Source organism: Xenopus laevis, chromosome 3S (genome assembly GCF_017654675.1).
Source record: "Xenopus laevis strain J_2021 chromosome 3S, Xenopus_laevis_v10.1, whole genome shotgun sequence".
NCBI classification, from domain to species: Eukaryota; Metazoa; Chordata; class Amphibia; order Anura; family Pipidae; genus Xenopus; species Xenopus laevis.
The window spans coordinates 31,425,703-31,445,044 of record NC_054376.1 but is presented as its reverse complement, the minus strand read 5'-3'; the positions used below and the strand labels follow the sequence as shown (position 1 = coordinate 31,445,044).

The window sequence follows — 19,342 nt, the reverse complement described above, 5'->3', positions numbered from 1 at the left end:
GAAATGCAAGATGCAAAGTGCAAAAAAAAGCCTTATTGCAACCACACACTGTAAATGACCACTATAGAGACCCTGACCATCATGCTGTATTATCTAGGGCCTTATGTGCCTTTTATTTATTGAAGCAAAAGAGAGTAATGTTTGCTATGAATGATTTCCTGGGCTCTGCACAATGTTTTACAGGAAAGTTTTTTTTTAACTGATGCTTGTGTCAACGCAGATAGCTAGCAAGGTTATAAGCAAGCTATGTGTCAGAAACCAACCAATAAGATGTTTGCTTCCAAATAGGAACCCCTAATGGCTTATTGGCTGCTATTGGTTACTAGAACTAGAGCAAACTGTGTGTCTGTTATTACACTATCCCAAAAGTATTGCTGCCCGCATCTTGCTGCTCAATGAGCCGGGTTGAGCCCCCATGATGTGTGAGACCCTGGGCTGTCAAAGCTACGTTTCTCACTGCGTATTCAAGATGATCTACTTGCTCCACTGTTCAAATGGCAGTTGAATATTTAGACCAAGAAAGTCATGTGGCCCCTTCTTAATATGCGCCAACTGTGGGAGTGCTTCCTGCATTGGGGCCAATTGGTCATTTCTATGTGGTTATGTGCAAGCTGCTGCCTTTAACCCTCAGGACTTATTGCACGGAATTATACAGATTTTTGCTATGTCAGTGTCTCTGTCCGATTTATTATTCAGCATCAGTCTCCAAGACATTGTTATTCCACTGGACTTTTGAGTGTGCAAATTGCAAGTCTAGTTTCCCACTACATGCAGAGAGTTGAGATGAATGAATGAATACATCATCATCATCATCATCCTGAGCAGTAACTCATCAGTGGTACCATATGCATTTGTTGGCTTTCACAGAGAGGAACTAAATCTTCTAGGGAGATTTTGCAAAAGAATCAAAATAATAACAGGGTTATCAGTGGTGGTATAGCCTGAAGCAGAATAGATTCCAATATACAGTGCAGTATACTGGACAGAAATACAGAATAATACAGTACAGTATATGGTATATATATATATATATATATATATATATATATATATATATATATATATATATATACACACACACAGGTATGGGACCTGTTAGACCTGTTATCCAGAATGCTGGTGACCTGGGGTTCTCTGGATAACAGATCTTTCTGTAATTTAGATCTCCATACCTTAAGGGGCAGATTTATCAAGGGTCGAAGTGAATCTCCGAGGGATTTTTCGAAGTAAAAAAATTCGAAATTCAAAGTAAGTTTTTTGGATACTTCGACCATCGAATAGGATACTATGACTTCGAATTTACTTTGAATTTGATTCAAATAAAAATAGTTCGAATATTCTACCATTCAATAATCGAAATACTGTCTCTTTAAAAAAACTTCGACTTCAATACTTCGCCAAATTAAACTTGCCAAAGTGCTATGTTAGCCTATGGCGACCTTCTACAACCATTTTCTAAGTCTTTACACATCGAAGTAAAATCGTTCGATTCGTTCGATTTTAATTAGATCGTTCGATGGCCAAATTCGGTGAAAAATACTTCGACTTCGATATTCGAATTTGAAGTATTTTAATTCGATGGTCGAATTTGAAGTATTTTACACTTCAAAATTCGACCCTTGATAAATCTGCCCCTAGGTCTACTAGAAAATCATGTAAGCAATAAATAAACCCGATAGGCTGGTTTTGCTCCCAATAAGGATTCATTGTATCTTAGTTGGGATCAAGTACAAGCTACTGTTTTATTATTACTGACAAAAAGGAATTTATTTTTAAAAATTTGATTATAATAGAGTCTAAGTGGGACAGCCTTTCTGTAAAACTGAGCTTTCTGGATAACGGGTTTCTGGATAACGGATCCCATACCCGTATAGTGTATAGTAGAGAAATACTGATCAGCACAAGGTACAGTACTATATAGTGTACCCTGGGTAAGGTGAAGGGAATACTTTATAGAAATAGTGACAGGTACAGTAAAGAAAAAGTACCATCTCATGTAAAGAAATATAATGATGTTGAGCGTAGTATACTGTAAAATAATAGGATGGAAGAATTCTGTAAAGAATAGGAAATAGCACAGAACAATCTGCTGTACAGAAATAGACAGATGTACATTGAGATCTATAGATTCAGGAACAGATGAAGGACAATATGCTGTTAAGATATACAGTAGATACAGTACAGTAAATTGTATGTATTGTAAAATGTTGTTGTTTTTTTCTAGTGAAAATATTCTAAAACATATGATTACTAATACCATTATGGCAAATTTCACTTGAACTGATAGATAGAAGTGTTTGAGTATAAGTTGCATATAAGTTTGTCTGTTTCAAGACCTATTTTCACATATACATTACAAGGTTTGCCAGGTCATGCCGTCTGCTTTCCTTCAAATTGAGGTTTTTTTCCCCAAAGCAGGGACATGAGTATATAAAAGGAAAATCTGTTGGCTGCCAGCCCTGTTTTAAGTAACTTGAACAACTTTCAGCTGACGTGTTGTGCCTAAATTCACAGAGCGTATAGAAGTAAAAGATTTCTTTTACTTTGTCTGCCCCCAAGGAGACGGGTTTAGTTTTCCGGCTTCACATGTTGTCTAAGAGCTGCAACATGGGTGAGTCGATGCATATTTTAAAATGACCTTTTATCTCCCTCATTACTTGCACATACCAAGCTGCCTCCTGTTGTGAGCGCACACATATCTATACAGCAGTGCACACATATCTTGTAACTGTGCTCAAAAAGGCAGAGCCTGCCTGTCATATCACTGGAATCCACATGCCCTGCCAGCAAATAGCATTGCTTTGTGTCTTCTAGTGGAAGCAGCAGTGCAGCGAGAGCAGGCAGTCATTCTGGCAGTGCTTCTCTGCTTTCATACAACAGCCGAGGCTACACTGCCCTCTGTGTTGTCAGCCAGGCAGACAGGGGAGGGAACAACACTTCCAAAAGAAGAGCAGGAGGGATTCTTTTTCTTGTTTCCATACATATGCCTTCTTGGAAGAAGAAAAGTAGAACCCTTCAGCATGCAAGGAGAAAGCAAGCAAAGTTTGTGGGGTGAAAGTTTCCTCTCTGAGAACTCCATGGGGGCCATGGGATATTACAGATTAAATCGTTTCTCTTGTGTCTTAATATGTGACTTCAATCTGCTTCCAAGTGGTTCTGTACTCTGGGTCTACTTTTCTAGTCATCCTGGTTGGTGGGCAGCTGTTTGAGAGATCCCTCTGTCTTCAGGCTTCAGCACCATGGACAGAAGACTCAACATAACTCCGGAAACCCTGAACCAGCTGCTGAAGGAGCACAATATGACCAGGCTCCAGTTCATTGCTGCTTATGGCCTCAAACCTTTAGTCTATATCCCGGAGCTGCCCCTCAGTGCCAAGGTCATCTTCCTGGTCTTGTATATCATCATTTTCATCCTGGCTTTGTTTGGCAACAGTTTGGTGGTTTATATCATTATTAGAAAGAAAGCCATGAGGACAGTCACCAACATCTTCATCTGCTCAATGGCTTGCAGTGACTTGCTGGTAACTTTCTTCTGTATCCCTTTCACTCTGCTGCAGAACATCTCTTCTGAGTGGCTGGGAGGTAAGCAGATTTTATATATACTGTATACATTTACAGAGTATAGCTGCCTGTCCAGTATCTGGCCATTACTTATTTCCTGGCAACAACTGTGGATTGGAATGCCCTGAATTCTACATGAATGATATTTAAACTTCTCTTTGACCGCTTACTGGAAATGTTAAAACAAAGGCAGCTCCCACTATTGTATGCAAATGATAACTTCTGAAACAACTTCATGCATTATGGTGTGTGCTACTGGCCCTTTAATTATGTTCCATTCCCCCCCCCAAAAACTAAAATAAATAGGTTGATATTGTGTCCTTGTTACTAGATGAACACACTGCATATATGTATGATGCCAGACATATCAAATCTAGCAGAAATGTGTCTGCCTGGACATGTGGCAGCCACACTGCTGATAAAGCTCATTAAATAATGCATGCATTAATGAAAGTTATCCATAATGAGCACGCTCTGTATGACCAGCCTTTCAGTGGCAACCTGTTTATTTAGCAACATTCACATCTGTAATCTAATAGACTGAAAATGTCCAAAAAACGGACTTGCTGCCCTGAGATCTTATCTGCTAGGTCATTATCTTCACTTGGTTACTCTGAGCCCTTCTGTTGCTCTCACTTAAAGGAACGGTAAACCAAAAACTGAAAGTCTTTTGAAGTAATACAAATAGAATGTACTGTTGTGGTGCACTGTTAAAACCGGTGGGTTTGCTTTAGAAACTCTACTATAGTTCATATAAACAAGCTGCTTTGTGGCCATGGGGGCAGCCATTCAATGCTGATAAAGGAGAAAAAGCACAGCTTACACAGCAGATAACAGATAAGCTCTGTAGTATACAGTGAGATTCTTCGGAACATGTCTGTAATCTACTATGTATCCTGTACTTGAATGGCTGCCCACATGGCTACATAGAAGCTTGTTTATATAAACTATAGTAGTGATTCTCAAGCACCAGTTTTACAAATGCAGGGCAGCCGCACATATTATTGTCATTCCTTTCAGTGTTGGTGTTACTGTTTTTTTTAATGAGAGCTATTTCATTGTTTCTTAACCTTGATTGCATAGATGTTGCTGTACTAAAACTCCCATAATCCTCCAACATATTACCAAGATAAAATATGTTGGGAGATGCACCTTCAGCAGCATCTCGGGAACAGAACTCAACAGACAGAGCACTCTACAACCTGTCTGATCTAAATAAGTGGGGCTATTCTGAATTTTCCTTTACCCTTTATAGTGTGTGCAGATGCTGACATACAATGTATGTTTACAAGCATTATTGTCAATGGATAAAATGAATGGTATAGGGAACTGTAGACTGTAAGCTTCAGTGGGGCAGTGGAAATGTGTCAGTGCTATATAAATAAAGCATAATGAATACTAACATATATATGGAGATGGCCAGGGGATGATACATAATGATAGGCACATAACCATAACACTTTAGGGGTAAGCCTGTTACCTCCAGGGCCCCCTCTGGCTCAGTACAGACAAGATGACTTTTCATAGTTCTCAAGCCTGAGTAAGGAAAGATAAATTATTGCTGAGTAATTCTTTACCATGTGCCCCTCCATAAGATGCAGTTAAATTGTGAATATAGATTAAAAAAATATGTGTGATCATTTTCTTGCTTTTGGCAAGTGTCTCATACAATGACGTGCTGTATGTGTTAAGAGCTTAATAGTGAGAGGACAAACTTACTCCTAATTGCTCATACTTTAGTAGAGGAAACCTATGCTGGCACTGGGACATGGTTGTAGAGCTTCTTATCTTTTTAAACCGATCCTAGAAAAGTAGTTTGAAGAGTACACCTGTGGTCTAAGGTTATCTGGTGGGTGTCTAGCAATCCAAAGTAGAAATTGAATGCACTCCCAGGCCTTCACGTATTCAATAATCTGGTGCTCAGTCCTCTAGGGAGACGGCACTCCCCTGGGTTCACAGGAAACGAAGAATGAGGAAACGGCACACAGAATGGAATGCAAAAGGGGATATACCCCTATGGATTTATTGTGTCGAACAGCACAACGTTTCGGGGGCAGGCCCCTTCGTCAGGTGATATATATCACCTGACGAAGGGGCCTGCCCCCGAAACGTTGTGCTGTTCGACACAATAAATCCATAGGGGTATATCCCCTTTTGCATTCCATTCTGTGTGCCGTTTCCTCATTCTTCGTTTCCTGTCTAGCAATCCAGTCTGACACTGTCTACCTATCCATCTCCATTGGGTTGGCTCTCTTTATGTTTCTCCTGCTTAGCCCATATGTAATGTGATGGTTCAAAGCAGAGATCCCCAACTAGTAGCTCTCCAACTCCTTGGCTGTTGCTTCCAGTGACCTCAAAGCAGGTGCTTATTTTTGAATTCCTGGTTAAAGGGGTTGTTCACCTTCCAAACACTTTTTTCAATTTAGTTGTTTTTAGATTGTTCCCTAGAAATAATGACTTTTTCCAATTACTTTCCATTATTTATTTTTTACGTTTTTTCCAAAATCTAAGTTTAAAGTTGAATGTTCGTGTCTCTGGTGTTTGTAATTCTCTGCTCAGTAATTCAGGTGCAGATTCTGAACTGTTACAATTTTGCAACATTGAGTTGATACATTTCTCAGCAGCATCTCTGGAGTATTAGCAACAATTGTATCAATTCTAACAGCTGCCTGTAATGAAACCCAGAGATTCTGCTCAGCAGGGACAAAGATAAGAAATGTATCAACTAAATGTATCAATTTAGAACAGTTTACAGGATCGGCGACCCCCCCTCCCAGAGCTGCTTCAGAAGGAGAGAAATGACACTTTATACTTCAATATTAGAAAAACCGTGACACATAGAAAATAGAAAGTCATTGGAAAAAGTCGTTATTTCTGGTGATCTATCTGATAACAACTAGTTGTTTGAAGGTGAACAACCCCTTTAAGAGATAAGTTTTGGTTGTATAAACACCAGGTGCACTGCCAAACAGAGCCTCAATGTAGGTTGTCAATCCACTTAGGGGCTACCAAATGGCCAATCACAGCATTTATTTGGCACCCCAAGAACACTTTTCATGCTTGTGTTGCTCCCCAACTCCTTTTTCTTCTGCTCACGGGTTCAAAAGGGATTCCTGGTTTAAAGGAACATTAACACCAAAACATTAAAGTGTTTTAAATGAATTGCAGTTTAATGTACTGTTGCCCTGCACTGGTAAAACGGGTCTGTTTGCTTCAGAACTCTACAATAGTTTATATAATAATTTGCTATATAATTCGTTGTTGTGTAGCCATGGGTGCAGCCATAAAAGCACAGGAGACACAGTAGATAACAGATGAGCTCTAAAGCATCCCATTGTATACTACAGAGTTATTCGTTATCTGCTGCTTGAATTCCAGTTTGAATGGCTGTCCCTAAGCTACACAGCAGCTTGTATATATAGTACAAACTATAGTAGTCTTTCTGAAGCAATCACACAGCTTTTACCGGTGCAGCACAATACTACATTATGTTTTCATTACTTTGAAGCACTTTTATATTTTGGTGTTACTGTTCCTTTAACTGGGACCGGGGAAGCCAGAAGAAAGCTTGGTCTTATATTTCCAAATAATGAATTAACAGTTATGCTGAGCATACTCATGGTTAATCCAAAAATGTATGAATACAAACAGCAATAACTATACTCGAGAAATGATCTCAAATTCGAAAGCACTAAAATCTATTCTAGATAGTGGTCGTGAATATTTCATAGTATACATGCTCTATTGCAGTTTTTGTTCTGACTATATTACTCCAGTCCATAGTTCCAGAAGTGCACACTTCAGTTATACTGTATAATCTTTGTGATGCGTGCAACGATGAATAAAATGGCAAATCTCTCCTCCCCAGTGCATATACTGCATATGGTCCCAGATAAGGTTCGGCTCCTGTGGTGGCCACTTATGTCTGCACATGAATCAGGTCCTTGTTCATTCTGTTTGATCATTTCCATTCAGTTATGGTAATCCACGGGATCTTTCAGAAATAATTAGGCACATGGAGTCAATCCTGGCTGGCTGACAGTATGCATAAGATAATGTCATATTTCTGATCACTGCAAGAATTGAAGCTTAGCTGATAAAATGACATTGGCTCCCAATCAGAGCTCTTTCTCTCTGCATCCAGCCTTCTGCTAAATTTCTATTAACCTTTCTTCTACCAGCAACAGTGACAATCCTTCCCGCTGTTAAGGGACTCCGGAGTCTTCCAACTGGCTCATAATCATATTCTTCATATAACCGGTGGCTTCTTTCTATTCTCTCTGTCCCTTGTGCAATCAAATATAGTTTCCTCATTATGCAGATACATAAATGACACAGCGTATATTATGCATATGAAGAAGCTTTATAGATATAAACTGTCACTCTTAGGTACGGGTAGAAGAATTAGCACATGATCAGCATTCATTAAATCTTTCAGATGAGCCACGTTACTTAAAGTAAATCTGATTTCATGGGCAACAGCCAAAATAAGACCGGGCAGGATCAGTTGGTTCATTCCCTCTTATCTTGCTTGGCACAGCTGAGTTTTGAAAGCAAACGGCTGGAATTTGTTTTTCAGTGGGATTTTAAACCAGTCACACTGTTACTTCTGGAAGATATGTCCTGGAACAGGGGCCACTGCTTTTTCACCTTATAATGGCCTTGTTTATTCTTTAATACTGTCTGAATTTATAATAGAGTCCAGTTCAGCTGCAGAATTACTTGGGATTTGCCAGACACATTATTTATTTGCAGATAATTCATGGATATATTTACCAACCAGAAATATAGTTACCAGAATTAAAGTGGACATTTAAGTATGCCTCCACAATTGGTTCATTTTAATGTTCTTGCACTTTCATATGGTTGCACATTAGGGGTCATTTTTGCTCAACTGACTGCAGCAAAACTGCACAACCACATTTGTACTTAGGAGTAATAAATGAGCCCTTATGTGCGCTTAAGGTCACATAAAGTCACCTTTGCATGACCAACGATTAAAGAATCCATGAGATCTATTGAGATACAAAAATATTGGCTTTAGAACAGAGCAACAACTGAGAACACTGAGAAATCTAGTTGCAAAATCAGAGCATACTATAGTTTTGTTATGTTGCATATGCTGCAGCAGCAGTTTGGTGAGTAATCGTCTGATTAAACATGTTCTTTTTCCTGTGTTGTTTTCCTGGAATAGCAGGTAGAGTAGGGAGAGATGGTGCCTATAGTAGCAGTGCGGAAAGTAGACTCTGGGAAGGGAGTGTGACTGTGGGATAGCAGGTATAGTAGGGAGAGATGGTGCCTATAGTAACAGTGGGATAATAGTCTCTGGGAAGGGACTGTGACTGTGGGATAGCAGGTATAGTAGGGAGAGATGGTGTCTATAGTAACAGTGGATAATAGTCTCTGGGAAGGGAGTGTGACTGTGGGATAGCAGGTATAGTAGGGAGAGATGGTGCCTATAGTAACAGTGGATAATAGTCTCTGGGAAGGGAGTGTGACTGTGGGATAGCAGGTATAGTAGGGAGAGATGGTGCCTATAGTAACAGTGGGATAATAGTCTCTGGGAAGGGATTGTGACTGTGCGATAGCAGGTATAGTAGGGAGAGATGATGCCTATAGTAACAGTGGGATAATAGTCTCTGGGAAGGGAGTGTGACTGTGGGATAGCAGGTATAGTAGGGAGAGATGATGCCAATAGTAACAGTGGGATAATAGTCTCTGGGAAGGGAGTGTGACTGTGGGATAGCAGGTATAGTAGGGAGAGATGGTGCATTGGTGTCTATAGTAACAGTGGGATAATAGTCTCTGGGAAGGGACTGTGGGATAGCAGGTATAGTAGGGAGAGATGGTGCCTATAGTAACAGTGGAAAATAGTCTCTGTGAAGGGAGTGTGGAATAGCAGGTATAGTAGAGAGAGATGGTGTCTATAGTAACAGTGGGATAATATTCTGTGGCTGTGGGATAGCAGGTATAGTAGGGAGATATGGTGCCTATAGTAACAGTGTGATAATAGTCTCTGTGAAGAGACTGTGGTTGTGGATTAGCAGGTATAGTAGGGAGCATGGGCATCTACAAATAGGGGCAAGGGAGCAACCTGAATTGAAGTTCTGTTTCGAGCCTGCTGCCTGTGGATACAATCTTATGGATTGTATAGGCTAGAGGGATTCACCCAGCAATCTATCCAATCCCTGTGCAGCTGTACCGAGTCTTAAACTGAGGGGGAAGATGAATGGTTTCTGTAGGCAGCAGCAGGCTTGGAATAAAGTAATAACATTAAAGTGTATTATCAGTAAAATTTCCTGATTTGTAAATCTAATATCTTGTGTATGTGTGTGTCTGTATGTGTCTGTACATGTGTGTGTTTTACTTAGTTTATCTAAGTCTGGTTTTGTGTGTGTGGACCTGAGCCAGATCTACTTGTGTGCTGCCTAAAGAATTGTGTATTAGTGTGCTTACACTAGTAGTGGCACAATTTGTCTTCCGGTGTAAGTATATTTTTTATATCTGCTTTTGCTGGAGTGTCTTCATAAGCTTATATGTGTCTGCCCCAGTCTAATGGGCACATTTACTAAGCTAGAGTGAAGGATTAGAATAAAAAATACTTTGAATTTCGAAGGTTTTTTTTGGCTATTTTGACCATGGAATTGGCTACTTCGACCTTTGACTACGACTTCGACTTATCGAACGATTCGAACTAAAAATCGACCATTCGATTGACAAAGTACTGTCTCTTTAAAAAAAACTTCGACTACCTACTTCGCCACCTAAAACCTACCGAGCACCAATGTTTTGTTGATCGAAGGAAAATCGTTCGATCGATGGATTAAAATCCTTTGAATCGTTCGATTCGTTTGTTCGAACGAAATGCGGTAAATCCTTCGACTTCGATGTTTGAAGTCGAAGGATTTTACATTGAGGTTTGAATATCAAGGGTTAATTAACCCTCGATATTCGAACCTCAAAGTAAAATCCATCGACCAATAGTAAATGTGCCCCCAAATGTTTTTGTACACCCTGATTGAGCCAGCCCATGCACACTGGCAGCAGCATCTGCACTCTGGGGCACATTTACTTAGGTCCAAGTACTTAGGTCCAATTGAAAATTGTCTCGGCAAATAAACACTGGCGTATATTTCGCCAGCTAGAAAGTTTCTTAGAGAATTTACTTCCTGGCGAAACTTTGTTAACCTACTTACGCTTTCGTCAATTTAAATATGTCCGTTACATAAAGGTCATTTGTATGTATTTGCTATTGATGTTGAAATTGCTGAAAGTGGCCACTAATTACTAAAACTGTCCAAGGAAGCAAAATAAAGACAAAAGAGATCCTCCTAAAAAGGAAGTGTAAATAACATATATTTAACGGTTTTTGCTTTTAAACATAATCCCATATTAAAATATGATATGAAATATATTTTAATACAGGATATGATGTCACTGACATAGTAATGTTGAAGTTGTAGCTTCATTTTATTAATTCGCCAGGTAGAACCAGCAGAGTTTGGCAAAAAGGGTAAAGTATTGGAAAGTTTACAATTTGATAAATTTGTGGATTAACAATTGTTCGCCAGAGCAAAGATTTGCCTGGTAAAACTGCGTGAAAGATTTCTAGCGCTAAGCTTTTTTGTTAGTGAATTGTCCTTGTCACCATTTATTAAACAGGTGTTGTAGAGGCGAATTGTCTTTTTGGCGAATTTTCACTAAACATCCTCAATCCGCCCTTTAGTAAATGTGCCCCTCTATAGATTCTCCCCTGTGATCTTAGGTATAATCATTCTAAATGGCTCTGGATCTATCCAGCTATGGTATTGGAATTGGAACCAGTTATTGGGGCTGTATTAATTCTGTTGTGTTTTCTGGAGTTTTATAAAATGGAAATGACACTTTATTATTATCCCATATGTTCTGGGGGAGTTCTTTATTGAATTTGGACAATGTTTACAATGCAAGGTATTCTGGGCTATTATACACAGAACTGGTCCTCTTTCTTATGTCATCAAATGGAGACCGCTTACATGACATTGGCATTGAAACTCTATTCTGGGTCATTATGTATCAGGTTGGTACTGCATTGTATGTGCTTGCATGAATTCTTGTGCCATTTGACTATGAAACAAATAATTGAGTATACAGCTGTAATTAGCCTTCCCAAACCGAAACACCACCTTCTGCCTGTGCTTGCGCCACTGCTGTTTAAGGGATCAAATTAATGTCTCCTCCAAATAATGCATGTTTTCTTCCAAATGGAGGTGTTTGTCCATCTCAGGCTACAAGTGATTGTTCCTTGACCTCAACCCACTTGCTCATGTCTCTAACTGAGAGGGCACTGTGTCAGCTAGAGTTGCCACCCAGCCGGGCCGGTATTGCAAATTTAACGGCAATGCAATTTGAAATACCCTTTAAAAAAAGCCCCTGGCCTGCCCCCAATTCGAAAATAACTTACCTTTTTTCCAGCGATGTGCGATGTTGCTCCGCCCCTTTTGCGGCACGCCGCGTAGCTCCGCCCCTTTTAGCGGCCTGCTGTGTAGCTCCACCCCTTTATCATCACAGACCGCCCCCTTTTGGTGCCCGCCCCCCACTGGCCGGTAAAAAAGTTTAATAAAGGTGGCAACCCTAGTGTCAGCCTGGGAAAAGAAACACACAATTGGTTCATGTTTTCACTCCAAAAGAGGCAAAAGCAAGTGGATTACAGCAGATCAGCTATTTCTCACTAGTCTGAGACTTAGGGGCAGATTTACATAGGGTCGAATATCGAGGGTTAATTAAAATCGAAGTCGAAGGATTCACAGCAAATAGTTTGAGCGAACGATCGAACGTAAAATCGTTAGATCGAACAATTAAATCCTCTGAATTGTTTGATTCGAAGGATTTTAATCCATCGATCGATCGATTTTTCTTCGACCAAAAAAACATTAGAAACCCTATGGGGACCTCCCCATAGGCTAACATTGCACTTCGGTAGGTTTTAGGTGGTGAAGTAGGGGGTCAAAGTTTTTTTCAAAGAGACAGTACATCGACTATCGAATGGTCGAATAGTCGAACGATTTTTAGTTCGAATCGTTCGATTCGAAGTCGTAGTCGAAGGTCGAAGTAGCCTGTTCGATGGTCGAAGTAGCCAAAAAAAACATTCGAAATTCGAAGCCTTTTCTCATGGCAAGACCCCATTGTAGATAAAAGCTTTGGTCATGGCCCCTTTAAGTGGTGAAATGATTACAGGTATTGGAAAATATTGGTGTACCAATCATTCAGCCATTGTTCCAAGAATACCTGGGACAGGTAATATAAATAGCTAAATATTCCCCACCAAACCCCACTATAACTGGAATTTTAGGTGTGTTTAGAAGAATAAATGTCCATTTCTCCCAATACTCACCCTGCCATGGCCTACTTTGACTGCCAAACCTGGTGGCTGGCCAAGAAAAGGCAACAGAAGGGAGGGCAGGGGGAGGGGAATTGCAGCAGAGGGAAGGACAGAGAGGAGCAAACTAGGGGGTAGGCAGAAGCACCCCAGTATCGTTACGCCCAAGGTAGGTACCTCTTCTGCCTACCCCTAGTTCCAGCCCGGGCAGGTTGCGAGTGAGATACCCATTTGCTAAGTAATTAAATTCTAACCATTACTCTGTAACAGACTTTCTGACTACTGCACACGAGACAAGTGCTGTTGGCTAAAAATACAACTCACTGCACGGGGTTTGAGTGCATCTGTTTCATAATACAATGTGGCCAGCAGCCCGTGTTCGAGAGTGTCGTAAATTCTCCTGATACAGCATTTAAAATCAATGCCAGTTTTTCAGAGGAATCCTAAATGTGTCTATGTGAAAATGTAGAAAAAAGTCATCATAATTTCACCCTCCCACCAAACCACACCAATCGGTAGCTTAGGACAAAATAAAACATGACTTTTATTGAAAGATTAGTTAAAAAGCATTAAAATTGGATTAAAACTCATAATTCATTGTGGGGTTACAGGATGTGTATAAGGGTCCCTACTGTGCCGGTAAATAGTTGACAGAAACTTATTAAATAGTACTTATTCTCAGGGGCAGATTTATCAAGCATCAAATTGAAAATTCAAATTCAAAATTAGAATTTTCGAACTTTTTTAGGGTCAAAACTGTCAAATTCGTCCAGGGATTTATTTAAATTTGATTAGAGTTTTTTTAAAAAAAAAATAGATTTTTGAGATTAATCATACTTTGTCCCTTTAAGAACTCAAATTTGACTATTCGCCACCTAAAACCTGTCAAATTGCTGTTTAAGTCAATGGGAGCTGTCTAGGGATCAATTTGGAGTTGTTTGAAGCCTTCCTGACATTCAAATCGAGTTTTTAAAATGTGAATCAAATTCGATTCTAATTCTATTCGAGTTTTCGGGTCAATTCAAGGCGATTCAATTCATCCGAGTTGTAAAAATTTAATTTTATTAATACATTTCGATTGGTTACATTTTCGACTTTATGGGAGTTTTTGTGAGTTTAAATGAGCCTCCCCCAGTGTGTATTTGGAACCTTCAAAACCTAAATAGCAATCCACAAAAGAGAATAGCCCTTCCTTACTATGTCCAGATTTGACCATATATTGGAGTCTGTATATTGGCCAGACTCACATGGTGAGTGATAAAAGAGGCACTACTGAACTCCCTTGTAATTAAATATTTTTGTAAAAACACATGCTCGTGCATTTTAACCTTATGGCACATTTTTGAAGAATTAGTGAACAGAGCTAATAAATAATTATGGCACCCCATTAACTGTTCCAGGCTTCCCAGTCTAGGGGGAGGGAACAAAAACAAAACATTTTTGATGAGTTTGATATTTCCCCAATAGGAACATCCATGACAAATAGCACTTTTAGAGCAAATTCATTTACATGGACCTCCATAAAGATAACTATGAAGACTTCTGTCTTTTTCATACAACTTCGACCCCATACACAGTGTTTTGTTTTAAAACGGACATTATGAAACCAGCCTGATATCCAGAACTGATATCACTGTAGTAGTGACTGCAGTTAGAAAATGTTGAGAGGAACCACAACATTTGGGCATGGGAAACAATCATGGAGACTTGAGAACCAGTACAGTGCTGTAAAGGATTCAGTGCTACATACATGATGAAATCACCTCCCGTTCAAATGATGCTGCTGTAGCCAACCACATGGTTACACAAAAAAAAGTAAAATGGACCTGCAGATTGAATTGTAACCAGAAATATTTATGTAGGGTATTGATAAAAGTATTTCCTATTTATAGTGCATTCCCCTAAGGATTAGTCACAAATGGGATCCTTAATCTATGGAAGGGAACAATTCCTCACTTCCTGGGTCACAGTATGACCCCTAATTATCCCAGGTTTAGCCACAAGGTGGCATTGTGTTTTAGTATATAAGCTGAGCACACATGTTCTCAGGGTCCGTATTGTCTGTCCCTTTACCTAAGCAGGCTGCAAGGGTTGCCCTTGAGCCTAGACAAGGTCGGATCTAGCTAGTCACTTTAATAGATCACTCTAGGAGTGATTGACAGTTAGGGCTATTTATCCAAGCAGCTGAGGCTCCACCGAGGAATGATGAGCGGGATTAAGATCCTGGGTACTACTTGCCCAGAAGTAGGGACTAAGTGTTAGAGCTAGGGTCTAGAAAGAGACACCATTGGAGCTCCACTTAGGGTAAAGGCTGAAAGCTGGGAGTACCTCCATAGACGCTGTATAGTCTATCTACCCCGTGGGGCTCATACTGACTATAGGTGCTGTGAGTATATGCCTATCACTGATGTTATATGTTCCTGCTTATCTATCATTGAACTCCTATGTGTATTATGTTTCTTTAATAAAGAAGTTCCATTGTTTAGCTACAAGAACCACTAGTGCCCAATTATTGTGCATTTTATAGAATTACAGTTGCACATCACCCTGATTCCACACCGTTTCGAGGGCTCACCCCATGAGAATACAAGGTCTCATCCGAAGCAAATATTGGGGTAAAGCTACTAGTTTGAGTAATGATGCCCCTCATTTTACCGTAGTCTTACATTTATGATAATAATCCTTTTAGGAGAATTCCTGGAGGTGACTCATATTAATATTTGTTGATACAATACAAGTTATATTTATCCCCTTCCCCATTCCCTCTGTTAGATATAATCAGTATATATATATATATATATATATATATATATATATATATATATCTCCTACAACCCAGAATTAAACTAAAACCCTCAGTACCCCCCAAAAGCTTATGGATTCTGCAATAATGCAACTTATCCATGGCTGTCCATGACTTAGGGCTAATGATGAGCGAATTTGTCCCATTTCACCAAAAATTAGCTAAACGCTGAAAAAATTCACGAAACGGCGAAAAATTCACGAAATGCATTGATTTTCGGCTAGCATCAATTTTGACGCGAGCGACAATTGACGTGCGACAATTGCAATGGGCGAATTTTTCCATGGCGAATTTCAGCTACAGTTTCTTGAAAACATTTGCCGTCATCGAGGTGCAGAAATTTGTTGCAAATCCATGCCTGGCAAATAAATTCGCCCATCGCTACTTAGGGCTTCTATATGATTTTTTTAGGTGGCACACACAAGCATATGAAACTGTTAATATTTTTAATGGGAATGGTAAAGCCATTGTTTGAAGCAGGGAAGATAAAATGATGGCCAAGGATGATGGGAGCTGCATTTCATAGTCGCTAAGAAGCAGAAGCTTAACAACCCTGATTTTGCAGCTTCCTGTATTCCTACTTAGTTACTGCCATAAACTGCTTTCTTTGTGCAGTAATAAAATCTGCTGACCTCACGGACCCCTTGACTGCAACAATGAACTGTCTATAATACAATGAGATGATTTATATGCTTAGGGCAGATGATTCATCTATTTATGCTAAGGTAAGGTTAATGGATTTTCCCCTAGGAGATAAATAGGGAAAGTTTTACTTTACTTTACTCTGTATCATTATGTTCTTGCAAGAAAGATGAAGTGAAGTCATTTATTTGATGACACTTTTTATGCGTTTCTCGCTCCTCACTTCTAAATTTTTCTTCTGTTTAACTTTTTCAAGGGGTAGAAGGGACGGTTGAAAACCCAACTTTATAATTGATTATCTTAATCAAATTTAATTCTAAGCACCTTTCCAATATACATTGGCTGCACATGTGCAGTGCTTTTAGAGGGAATGTAAGCAAGCCCTCAACACAAATGTATCATAATTGAACATTTTTCTATATAATTTTGCAATTTACATAATTTTTTCCCCTAGTTTTAAAGGCAGTCACAGTTTATAAACTGCTAATATCATGTATTTGGCACAAGCCAGTCGGATGAAACTTTATTACCTGGGAAAAGAAATGTCTCTTGGAAACAAGATACAATAATGAAACAAAAATAAATCTAAAGTGCTTAGAAGAGGTCAATGAACATTTATATAAGGTTTTGAGGCTTTACATTTCCATTACTATTGTCACTGCAATTGAAAGGAGTATCTTTGATATTCTTCAACACCAATGATTCTTACTACATGTGCAATTGATATAATATAACTGTAGTTGGCTCCCCTATGGCCAGGGCCCCATTCCCATTATGCCTTATAAAGGGTTATAACTTTTCAGGTCTGTCATAGAACATGCATGATTTTTTGGATCAAAAAGAGCAACATCACAAAACGTTCCTCTGCTCACTAATTTAAGTTTCTACCTACACTGGCTGTTCGCAGAACTGACTAGCAGGTAGTGCTATCATAATAATTCTTTTTAAAAAATCATGTACATGATATAAGTATGTATCTCTGAGCTTGAATCTGTTTCGATGGTTATCATTTTCTTTCACATGTAAGTTTTCCCTTGGTAGAACTAGTTTTACTTGCAGTAGACTCACATATGTCACAGGAAAAACAAATATACACATAGTACACAGGGTGTATATGAGGAAGGACACGGAGCTTATATAGGGACACAGCGCTTTAGTGCAATGTGGTAAGAGACACAGTAGGAAGGAGGTCCCTGCCCCGTAGAGCTTACAGTCTAAGTAGAAAATAAGTAGAGAAACACATTAACTAGTATTGGTTAGGTATATTACACATCCCTAGTTTAGTGGATTTTTTTTATTGAAATAACAGTTGCCCTTATGCATTTTAAGCAATCTCATAACTATGGCCCAAATTACCCTAGCAACCACGCATTGATTTGCATAAGAGACTGGAATATGAATAGGAGAGAGTCTGAATAGAAGGATCAGTAATAAAAATTAACAATAACAACACATGTGTAGCCTTACAGAGCATTTGTTTTTTTTTTAGAAGGGGGCAGAGACGCCCATTCGAAAGCTGCAAAGAATCAGAAGAAAAAGACAAATAACTATAAAACTATAAAAATAAATAATGAAAAACAATTAAAAAGTTGCTTAGAATTGGTTGTTCTATAACACAATAAAAGTTTACTTGAAGGGGAACCACCCCTTCAAACATTTAATGCAAACTTGCACAACAGCATCATGACAATTGAAGGATTTGTTTAATTTGCACCCATTACTTTTTGCCATTAGAATAGTGTTATTAACACATGCCATAGAGGATAGGGTTAGGTTGCTGCCTCTTAGGAGGAGTGCACTCAGCTCAGTCGTGTACAGTACAGTGTCCTACTTCCTATGGTACATTAACCATCATTGTGACAGAGAAGTCACTGATTCTATAGGACACATTCTCCTGGGGATCACCATAAATGACTTGAGTGAAGCTTACTCTTCATGGGCCCAATTTGCCCAAGTCTTACACAATGTGTTATTTTTGTTACATCTCTATGAATGATGCATTGTGTGCTTTGAAGTTTAGTCCTTATGGGCTTTTTAAACTTTCTTTTGAAACATTTTTACACATATTTTTGCAGCTGACATAAAGTCAGGATTGATGTGTTTGTCTACAGAGCGGTTTATGCAACGGGTTTCTCTGCATGCTCCTTGTAGTATTCCTCTTTAGAGACAGTTTCCTCTGCAAAAATATCTTTGTTTTTGCAGTGCGTGTAGGGGGCCCTCTGATGATCAAAGGCACACTACACCAAATTATTAAAAAAACTTGAAATAGTTTTTATTTGCAAAATCGTCAAAACAACTCACCAACCAGCATATAGGATATTGCTTGTACAGACTTACAGGTGTTCCTTTATTCCTCCAACATAGGCTTGTGAACCCAGCCTCTTGGCCTTTTTATGCACCACCTACCGGTCAGGCAGTCCACCGTACGTCCTACGAGCCCTCCACCTCGCCCCGGTAGGAATTTCCGTGTGCCTCCTCCCTCCTTCAGCCAGCGGGCCACCACAGCAGCGCCCCCTAGCCTTTCCGGGTAGGATTTTTCACCACAGGCTTGGGTTGTCCACACTGCCCTGTCTATCTCTCTTTTCCCTATCTGTGGCTGAGCCACGGCTACTAAGCCTCTTACTCCTTGGTGGGGTGCCAGCTACCCTTTCTAGCTTTTGCCCTCACTGGCTATGGCACCTAGTGCCCCATTACAGTTCTACCTATCTAAACCTTTCCATCCGACTAACCACACCCTGGGTGGAACCATCCCTTTTATACCTTTTCAGCCCTGTCTCACTACTTCCCTCTAGTGGCCGGGGCAGGAACTACATTTTACATAACACCATTATATAACCCTTATATAACTAATGGGAACCCACTGCCATCTATTGTACAAACCCTGTAAATACACCTTTTAATACTTCAACTTTTCAACATCAAAATTACACATAACAATCATTTTCTCACATTTCCATCACCATTCACTTCATTTTAGT

General features: G+C 39.5%; 1 protein-coding gene across 1 annotated transcript in view; it reads left to right on the top strand.

Moving 5' to 3' along the window:
* Nucleotides 1–2,814: 2,814 nt before the first annotated feature.
* The window catches only part of qrfprl2.2.S (pyroglutamylated RFamide peptide receptor-like 2 gene 2 [provisional]S homeolog), a 106,795-nt gene continuing 90,267 nt past the window's right edge, over nucleotides 2,815–19,342 (top strand). Inside the window, exon 1 of the mRNA XM_041588167.1 lies at nucleotides 2,815–3,582. Within this exon, the coding sequence (XP_041444101.1) occupies nucleotides 3,240–3,582 (343 nt within the window). The 5' untranslated portion in view covers nucleotides 2,815–3,239. The remainder of the gene's footprint in view (nucleotides 3,583–19,342) is intronic.